This window comes from Sorex fumeus, unplaced genomic scaffold (assembly GCF_029834395.1).
Source record: "Sorex fumeus unplaced genomic scaffold, SorFum_2.1 ptg000142l, whole genome shotgun sequence".
Classification (NCBI taxonomy): Eukaryota; Metazoa; Chordata; class Mammalia; order Eulipotyphla; family Soricidae; genus Sorex; species Sorex fumeus.
Genome location: NW_026606199.1, coordinates 4,445,825 through 4,456,319, shown reverse-complemented (window position 1 = coordinate 4,456,319; position 10,495 = coordinate 4,445,825). Strand labels below are relative to the sequence as shown.

The window sequence follows — 10,495 nt, the reverse complement described above, 5'->3', positions numbered from 1 at the left end:
CAGCTCTCGGGCACCAGTCTTGCTGTCTGAGTCACCACCATCCACCGTGAATCCTTTCTTCTCTAAGAGCATGCACTCTCTGGTTGTTCTGGGCACCTTGGCTAGTTGACTCCCAACCATCTTAGTTTCTTAGTTCCATATGAATTACAGGAATATTTGATCTATTTCTTTTTTCTTTTTTCCACTTTTATTTATAAATAACACAATTCTTCCTCCTCCTAATAGGAAAAAACACATTCTGAGTAGGACAACAGAACTGGGGGATGGGGACTCATTTAGATATGGGCCTTATTAATTGAGGTCAGCACGGTTCAAAACAACCCTCAGACTGGGTGGGCTCAACTCTATGGCCTGGCTCTCCAGGTCCAGTTACCCAGGCATTGGTGCCCAGCTCAACCACATGACAATGGCCTGGCTTCCCCCCTGACAACAGCCACCAAGGGGCTATGTTTGACCTGTCTCCTTGAAAACTCTTATCAGTATCCTTATGTTGTAATATAGCTCTAAATATTTTAGGTTTAACATTGGTTTGTCCTTCCCTAGCTGCAAGAAGCTTAGGTTTATTGGGTCACACCCATCACAGTGCTCCCAAGACACTCAGATTCTTCTTTGTTTATTGGAATAAAGCTCTAAACATTTCAGATTTAACATTGTTATGTTCTTTCTCCGTTGCCACAGGGAGCTTAGGTTTATTGGGTTACAACCATCACAGTGCTCCTGAGGCACTCCCACTCCTCAGTATTTATCTGAAACCTCTTCTCTGTGCTCTGCTTCCCCAACCCGTCAATCATGTTTATCCCCAAATCAAACTCTGTTGACTTTTAAGGTCAGATCCTTCTAAGGACTCTGGATTTGGATTTGTAAGTGAAATATTGCTTTTCTCCTTCCCTTATGGCCTTTTGCATAGTTTACTGCAGAGCAATGTCCTTTTTGTATATACACAGAAGACAATTAATGCTATGTTTTTGTAACTTGGGAGTTAGTTACCTCTGAATACTATTTACTCCTGGACTTGACTGTTTATTTACTTGACTGATACTATTACTAGTATCAGTAATACTATAAATAGTATTACTAATACTATTTACTTGACTGATGTCTCAGTTGCCCTTAGTTCTTAGCACCACAAAAGCAGGGTCCCAACGAGGGACTGGATGGACCAGGGCAAGCTGTGAGCTACCCTGGCATCAAAATGGGACAGGCCAAAGCGCCATAATGCTTAACTATAAGTTAATAGCGTGGTCATGGACAAATTCTGTCATGTTCCAAAGAGTAACAACTGACAAGGACCCTGATTAGAGTTAGGAAGGGCTCATTTGGCCTGAGCACTGTAGTCTGAGATCTATAGTGAGATGTCCCCAGGATAGCCAATCTATAAGCTTAATGCATCTCTTACTGTGTCCATACAACATGACTAATATTATTAAGAAGTAGAATTAAGATGAATGTTTAAATGGTTGTTGGACTAAGGAAAGTAGATACGCACCCCTACAAGGTATTTCACCCTTAGGCAGGTCATCTTGCTGGATGAGAATTTGTCCTAGAAGAAGCTTCCTCTGAGGGAAGGACTTTACATCTGTTGATTGTGTGACCACACCTTTATGTAACTGCTACCCCAATCCCTCATGATTTGGGGACAAACTAAGGCTGTAAGAGTGGGCAGGAGGAGGAGGAGAATCGATGGGGGATAGAGGAGAAATACAGGAGTGGGCGAGACTTGAAGGAGGCAGAAGGAGATGAGATTGGAATAGACTGCAACTGATCACCAACCATCCTGGCCCTCGTTTCCTTCTTCCTCTGCCCATTGCCATGAGCAGTCTGGGGTGTGGAAAGTGGCCCAAGATCACCAGACACAGGCGGCAAGAGAGCACCATGGCTTTAAATTCATTTTTTGATTAAACATCCTTATAGGGACTGCATTGAATCTGTATGATACTTTGGGACATACTACCATTTTGATGATGTTAATCCTCCCAATCCATGAGTAGAGGATGTGTTTCCATTTCCTCATGTCCTCTTTTATTTCTTGAAGTAATGTTTTGTAGTTTTCTTTGTAGAGATTCTTCACCTCTTTAGTTAAGGTGATTCCAAGGTACTTGATTTTTTTGTTTTAATTTTTTTGAGATTTTCATACATTTCATTTTCATAAAGTAGGTCACAACAGTTCATTGCAGATAATATTCAAACTCCCACCCAATCAACGAGCATCTTCCCACCACAATAAGAGGAAAGTGTGTAAAGGTTGTTGTATTTCATTGTGGGGCCATTTAAGGCTGTATGTAAGAGAATACAAGCAAGTATGTCAAAACCTAACACGTGTGTGCTACTTTAAGTACATCAGTGGACTCGAGTAAAAGAGGTTGCGAGCAAATGCAGCCACGAGCTGCAAGAAATGCTGCATCGCTCTCTTCGGGAGCTTTACTTTATAGTCTCTGGATCTTGGCTATTGATGAGATTACATGGCTCCCCGGGCAGTTTGTGGGTGTGACTTCCAAGCTACTGGAAAACTGGGGAGCTGGGTGGAGGAGGCCCAGTCCTGATCCGAGCAGGCTTGGAGATCTCAGCCATGGGGCCTACAACCTGGGTTCAAGGTACTTGATTTTTTAAAAGCATAATTGTGAACAGAATTTTTTAATATCTCCTTATTCTCTTCCATTATTTGTATATTAAAAAGCCACGGATTTTTGAGTATTGATTTTGTAACCTGCCACTTTACTATAAAATATATTGTTTCTAGGAGCATTTTTGTGTCTTTAGGATTTTCTAAGTATTGTATCATATTATCTGCAAATAGTGAAAGCTTGACATCTTTCTTTCCTGTCTGGATGCCCTTGGTGACTTTTTCTTACCTACCTGCTATGGCAAGTACTTCCAGTACTATATTGAATAGGAGTGGTGAGAGTGACAATCTTGTTTTGTGCCTGATCCTAGAGGGGAAGATTTTAGGAAAGACCATTGAGGTTAATGCTTGCCATGGCATCATTCCTAAATAAAAGCAGTTTATCACTATTTTCTTGCAAATGTCAACTTGATCACCCATTCTGGATGTTCCAGATGAATGGCGATGTCATTAAGTTGATCTATCCCCAAATTCACTCGCCTTTCCTCAAATGTGTAGTTTCTACAAAGAAGCCTCAAAGAATATACTCTTGAGTATATGAAGGCTCCTTGCCACCCCTTGGCCTGATGTTCTGGGTCTGACCAGATCAGTTCTCAGCACTTTCATCTCTCCTGTGCCCTTCTTTAGAGGAACCTTCCTCATGTACACAATGGGTGCACAATGGGTCAGGCTGCTTTTCTTGGGTTTGTTTTGTTTTGTTTGCATATGGACAGGTTTCAGGGGAAAATAGATAAGCCGCATATTTTTAAGCTTGAAGAAGAGTTAATCTTTTACTCAGCACTCTGCAAGTTGAGCTGAGTGACTAGATAGTTGATTGTTCGTGCATGTGCAAAACATCGATGGCTTCTGTTTGCCCAGTTATCTGTGTCTCACTCAGTATGTCTATCCCTGACTTTGTGTCTATGTCTGTGCCTGTTCTGTGCCTGCCTCAGTTTGTCTATTCTGTATTTCTGACTCTGTGCCTGAGTTTGCCTGACTGTGTCTGATGTGCTTCACTCTGTATGTCTGGTTCTGTGTGTCTGGCTGTGTGTGACTGCCTAATTGTGTATCTGATTGTGCTTAACTCTGTACTCTGACTCTGTGACTGTGTCTAACTTTCCGTGTCTGACTCTGTGCCTAACTCTGCGTGACTCTGCATATGATTGTGCCTAACTCTAGCTGTCAGTCTCTGTTTCCTGGAGAGATGTGATCTCACGCAACAATTCTACTGGTATCCTTTTTCTGTGCCGGGGCTGGGGCGTCTCCCAAATGGTGGTCAAAAGGCCCCTTTTAGAAATCCTTAGCTAACTGGGATGGCATATGATGAGAGGACCCAAAGATACAGTATTTCTCAGGGCCTGAGGTTTCAGGATTATCTGGGTCACTCCAGAAGTACAGGGGAACTATGAGACTGCACCCAGCAATGCACAGGGTACTGTCTGGTTCTGGGGATTGACCTAGGCCAATGCAAGGCAGGCGCTTTAGCCCCTTTACTATCTTTCTGACCCTTCCCACAGATCTTTTCACCTGATGCCTGTTAGGGTGATTGTGGAATTGTGGTCAGAGAATATACTCTTGAGGTTGTAATTTAACCCCATACTCGGAAAAACTATTTTCCTATACTCCTCAGGTTCAGAAATGCCTGTAGAACTGTCCTTCAACTTCCAGGAGTGTTGGATTCCCTCTTGTTGGATCACTGGAGCAAGAGGACGAGATAAGGAAAGGGCCAGACACTGCTGCCTCTTCAACATCACATGCACACAATTCCCTGGCATGTGTTTCTGTTTTATTAAGGTAGCAATCAGAGTATGCTCACACCAGATGATTATTTGAAAAAACCCTGAAATCACTAAAACTGTGAGAGATTTCCATACAGGGTCCTGGGAAACTATTACAAACAAAATCATGCGTAAGCCATGATGATGATTATGACATATTTATCTTACTGGGAAGATTTATAAATGGAAAGACTTTCAGTCTTCTTTATTGTCTCTGAAATAGAGCTCTATCTCAATTTTCTGATCTTTTTTAAACCAGAACATTTATTCATACTAATTGCTGAAATCCTTAGGATGAACTGGATGCTGCAACAGCTGATCTCTTGGGTTGAGGCGTTGTTCCCTCACGGAATCCATGCCTGAATCTGCAGTACACGATTTTCAGGTGCCTCGTGCGACCGGTGCCGGTGGTCTTCCTCCTCTTGGCCTTGACGCTCCAGTTATACTTCCTCTTGCGCTTGGCGGGGTAGCCGCACTTGCCGCAGGTGGACTTCTGCAGGTGGTAGGCCTTGGAGCCGCAGCAGCGGCACAGCGTGTGTGTCTTGTTGCTACGCTTCCCGAACGACAATGTCCCCTTAGTCATCGCGCTTCTATGGCGGGGACCAAAGAGCTCAATTTTCTGATTTTTTTTTTACATATTTCTTTCTCCTTAAAACTGTCACTATCAAAAAAAAAAGTCACTATCTACTAAGGTATCTTCATCCTGTACAGTGTGCGGCTAATATGTGACAGAAACAATCCTATGAAGTCTAGTCTCCTGTGTATCAGGAGATAACCTTTGGCTGACCGTGAATAACAACCTGATAAAGTCCACATTGAAATGTTGATGCCAGCATTCTGTGAAACATTGGAATTCTAGAGCTTCTGAGAGTAAGGACAGTGACATTCTGTGGGTAGCAGTTTCAAAAGTTCTTAGTTTTCTGTTTATTTAATATTAATGTTTAGTTGGTAAAGATCAGGGACTGCAGCAATAGCCTAGCAGATACGGAAGTTGCCTTATATGCAGCTAACCCTGAACTCCTGACCTGGTTCGATCTGGAACATAATACAGTTCCTAAGTACCGAGCCAAGAGTAAATCCTGAGCACGGCCAGAAATGGTCCAAAAACAAAACAACAACAACAGAAAAAACTGGTGAAGATCAAAAGAACTATCTTTTTTTTAAACTATGTCCAATTTCATTGACTCCTTTTTATAGATTTCCAATATCTAATCATTTTTTACCAACAAAGGTGGCAGTTTCATAAATTTGAGACTAATATGTGGATTTGCACACAATCTTTTGTTCTGTGTAACTTGTTTCTTGTCTTGCTGCCATGCTGCTCTTCAGTCAGAGCGAAGACTGAACCCAGTTAACCCAGTTAGCCACACAGGTAAGACTGATGAAACACATCCCGGCCCCTTTACTGATTTACTAAAGAATACCACCTCTAAAATATTTACATTTTAGAATTTTCCAAGATTTACTTTGTGCCCAAGTACATAATCGATTTCTTGATCAATACATGAATATATTTTATTTTGCTTTCAAGTAGGTTTAATGATTACACTAATCAATTTTTATTTATTCTTACTAGTTTTTGAAACTAAATTCCAGTTCTGCTTTGAAAGCTCCCACCAGAAGAGGTTTTTTTTTTTTGGCCTGCTTCTAGTTTTCGCAAATTTAGCACAACTTATTCTAGGTTTTCTTGTATGTACACATTTGTGACTGTTATACTTTCTTCATAAATAGTGTTTTGGTAATTACCTTCTGTCTTTCTTTTGTTCTCTTTAAACATCAGTATTGCCAAATACAAATACAAAATGACCCTCAGCTTGATGGGTCATCCCAGAGTTCACCAAGTTGAAGAGCATAACACACACCAAAAAAGCTCCTGGGTGCTTTCAGCATCACCCACTCCCCCAGGAACAAATGTACCCTAAATCCCAATGCCACTGGTTAGACTTGTTTGATCTAATTTGGGACTCTGAAAAGTAGCACTGCACTGTAGCACTGTCCTCTGGTTGTTCATCGATTTGCTCTAAGGGGCACCAATCACGTCTCCATTGTGAGACTTGTTGTGACTGTTTTTTGGCATATTAAATATGCCCCGGGGAGTTTGCCAGGCTCTGTCCTGTGGGCAGGATGCGCTGGGTAGCTGGTTGACGGGAGGGCTCTCCGAGAGGGCCGAGCCCGGGTCTTCCATAAACAAAACAGAACAAAAATCCCCTAGGTCAAGTCCCCCACCCAGGGTCCCCGTTCCTGTGGGGCTGGGGGAAGGAGCAGGGGGCAGGTCCTGCCGTTTCAGATCAGGGAGACGCAGACCAAAGCCCCGCTGCGACCCCGACCCCGCGGCTCCTTACCCGGAATCTAGGCGCTCCTCCCTGGAATCTGCTCCCGCTCGCGCCTCTCGCCCGCCCTTCTGCTGCCCACCCCTCACCCCTGGATTCTGAGCCCCCCACCTGCCCCCATCCCCACCCCGCCGCACCCAGCAAAGAGAAAGGCATGCAAAGGTCACGAGCAAACGCCTCCCACGCGAGACTCTCCCGCCCTCGCGGCCCGACCACGCAGAGGGGGCCCAGGTGGCAGAGACCCCGGAGGATCTCCGAGCCCACCGGGAGTGATTCCTGAGCACCGCCGGGGGCGGGGGTAGCCCCACAACAAAACAAACACCCCCCCCCCAAATTGTTAAGAGGCAGAAGCTTCACACACACACACACAGACACACACACACACTCATGCCCGCAGAGTGAGCCGCCCCCCATCAGTGCTCTGCGCCCCCTCCCACCCCGACACCCCCAGCTCCTCCTAGGGGCCAAACACACGCTGTTCGGGAGCAGCAAGCCCTGCAGGCCGAGCGAATCCAACACCCCCCGCGAGAAACAGAGTCCGTCCCCCTCCCCCACCCCAGCCTCAGTTTCCCGACTGCCAAGGGAGCTGACGGGCACAGGGAGGACTCGGAGGAGCTCAGCCAGCCGGGTGCTGGCGTGGTGGAGCCGAGTCGCTTCTCATGCACCTTCTGGAGCGGGCTGGAAGCCCGACCCCCACTCCCCCGGCGCCCCCTCACCGGGGAGCCCGACCCCCACTTCTACCGGCGCCCCCACAGCGGGTCCTGGCACTTTCTGTCCGTGAACCCACTTCGGCCTCCCGCACCCGCGCTGAGCGACGCTGGCCGCTATTTGATCTTGACACTGATCCTCCCCGTCGTGGCAGATCAGGAAATAAAACGCGGGGCTCCACCTGCCCGGGGGGCTTCGAGACCGCCCGGCCGAGTCCCCAGCCGGCTCGCGGGGAGCCGGTCACGCGGACCTCAGAGCGATCGTGGGCCAGGAGCAAGCAGGGCAGAGTCACGTCGCGGGGAGGTGCACAGCGGAAAACTCCGTCAAGCAAAGCGCCAGCGTCTCCTCTTCGGGAAGTAGCAGGTTTATGCAGTTTCTTTCTTCTGTGTCTTCTTTCACTTGACAAAATGCTGGAGATACACATTCATGCTGTGATTTTTAGAAAGGACTCACTGGTTTCCACTGTTATATCAATTTTGTAATGACCACATGATGTAGTCATTCTATCTAAATTATACTTGGATAAATTTCACTTGTTAGTTCTTTCGAACATTGCCGCTGTTAACATTCTGGTACACATGTGGGAACTTCTACTGTCAACATTTTTAAGGGTTTTTTATGTTTTAATTTTTTTACAATACTGTTAATAACGGTGTGTCGTGCACATAATTATACCCATAACCAGTGTATGCAACTCCCTCCCCCAAAGACCCCATCAACCCTCCCTTGCAATACCTCACTCCCACCTTTAGTTCTCCATTAGGTTTCCTTTGGACCTTTGTTGCTCCCTTGCTGTGTATCTTTAAATCCCACACATCACTTGTTCAAGCTACCTGTGACATATTCGATATGCCAAACACAGTAACAACTCTCACAATGGAGAAGTTACTGGGCCCACTCGAGCAAATCGATGAACAACGGGAGAACAGTGCTACAGTGCTACACCTGATCACTTGACATCCTGTTACTAATCCATTTGCTTGAGCAGGCGCCAGTAACATCTCCATTCGTCCCTGTCACATGCTAGTGTAGCCCAATGGCGTCTGCTCACTCCAGGTACATGAAAAGCCTCAAACCGATCGTTCAGGGTTTTGACGAAGAAGTCTGACCATCTTGTAGGTGGGTGGCCACGCGATCTGTTGACGTCCCATGGAATCCAGTCAGTAACGGCTCTAGTCCAGCGGTCATCTCCAAATCTCATTACGTGTCCAGCCCATCTGATTTTCGACGCCTTGACAAACGATACAGCGTCCCTGATTCTCAATCGTAGACAGAGGTCTTTCTCTCACTTGAGTGAAGCGTGATACTCCAAGTATAGCTCTTTCGATTCCTCTTTGGGAGACCCGAATAGCGTTCTCATCCTGTTTTCGTAGGGACCAGGTCTCTGAGGCATATGCTAATGCAGGAAGAACAGTGGAATTGAAGAGATGTGCCCGGAGCCGCACATGAGAGAGACTATTCTGAATCTTTTCCTTTGCTTCTCACTGACCTCACTCAACATAGTATCCTCTAGTTCCATCTAGCTGTTACAGATAGCAAGATTCTTTTCCATCTTGGAGCTGCATAGTATCCCATTGTGTATATAGACCACAAGGGGCTTGGGGGCTTTTTTTTTCTTTTTGGGTCACACCCAGTGATGCACAGAGGTTACTCCTGGGTCATGCACTCAGGAATTACTCCTGTGGTGCTGGGGGGACCATATAGGATGCTGCGAATCAAACCCGGGTCAGCCGCATGCAAGGCAAATGCCCTACCTGCCCCAAGACCACAGTTTCTTGATCCATTCATCCATAGTGGTGGTTTGGGTTTGATTTTTTTTCACATCTTGGCTATTGTACTAACTGCTGCAATTAACACAGGTCTGCATAGATCCTTTCAAATGAACATTAATATTATCATGAGTGTGTTCCCAAATGAGGAGGTTTTACCAGGAGCTTTGGGAGACCAGAACCTGCACCTCTACAAGGGAGGGTCTTGAGACACAAGGCCTCGGGATATTAATGGGAATGGGCTGGAGTTATCCTTGATGTGTGGTCGCAGGAATGTAGACTGGAGCAGGGAAGAAGTCACCATCACAGGCCTGGTCCAAAAATATTCCACACAGATCCCTCTCACCTAATAGGGAGCCCAAATTGCTGTCCTCACCCCAACAACCAGTCACCAAGGATTCACTCAGTCAAGGCCCGGGAAGCTCTTCCAGTGAGGAACAAGGATTTCTGCATGGTCGTGACGTCATGCATAGTGGCCAGCTGACTTGTGAGGACATCTGGCAATGACAGGGGCCCATGCTACCTAGAAAACCACACATGAGGGTCCGAAGCAATAGTACAGTGGGTAGGGTGTTTGCCTTGCACAGGCCGACCCGGGTTCAATCCCTAGCATCCCATATGTTCCCCCAAGCACCGCCAGAAGTAATTCCTGAGTGCAGAGCCAGGAGTAATCCGTGAGCATCGCTGGATATGACCCCCCCCAAAAAATGAAAGAAAGCCACACATGAGTCAAGTACAGGAGTAGATGTGGCCCCAGAGACCACAGCAAATAGCTGCCGTGTGGGCAAGGTGGAGCAGAAGGCTGTGTGACATGCGACTCTCCACAGGATGCAGAGTGGGGACTGGTTTGCACCAGAAGACGACAGAAAAGTTCACAAGAGGTGGCCTGGTCAACAGGAAATTCATGACAGTTCTCTGAGCAAGCGGTTACAGGCACAGAGAACCGGGGAAACCAAAGAGTGGGCAAGTGCCTGGAGATGAGGGGTGGGCAAGTGTTGGGAGACAGAGTGTGGACAGGGAACTGAAATATGGAAGGCTGATACTGAGCCAGCGCTAGGTGGAGAAAGGCTGTGAGGCAGTTCAAGGGCAGGTGCCTAGGACTGTGCAGAGGTGATGAACCATTTCTAAAGGTACAAGAAGAGCATTACCCAGACCAGACTGGGTGTGCAGTTCAGGAACTGACTGGGCGAGCAGGCAACCAGGGTGGGCCCCACTGGCTCCCAGAGAGGGCACCTGTTCTGGGTGGGTGAGAAGAGGGTGCTCTTGGATGGGGCTGATCTTGGGGACACAGGCGGGGAAAGCCCTGGTTTG

The 10,495-nt window shown here is 46.6% G+C and overlaps 1 protein-coding gene across 1 annotated transcript; it reads right to left on the bottom strand.

The window, feature by feature from the left end:
• Positions 1-4,613: 4,613 nt before the first annotated feature.
• LOC130015977 (60S ribosomal protein L37-like) lies at positions 4,614-4,982 on the bottom strand. The gene has a single exon (XM_056106718.1). The coding sequence runs from the start codon at positions 4,958-4,960 to the stop codon at positions 4,667-4,669; it is 294 nt and encodes a 97-aa protein (XP_055962693.1). The 5' UTR covers positions 4,961-4,982; the 3' UTR covers positions 4,614-4,666.
• Between the last annotated feature and the right edge of the window lie 5,513 nt (positions 4,983-10,495).

Excerpts from the sequence above, each read along its gene's own strand:
- LOC130015977 (XM_056106718.1), bottom strand. The coding sequence starts at position 4,960 with ATGACTAAGGGGACATTGTCGTTCGGGAAGCGTAGCAACAAGACACAC.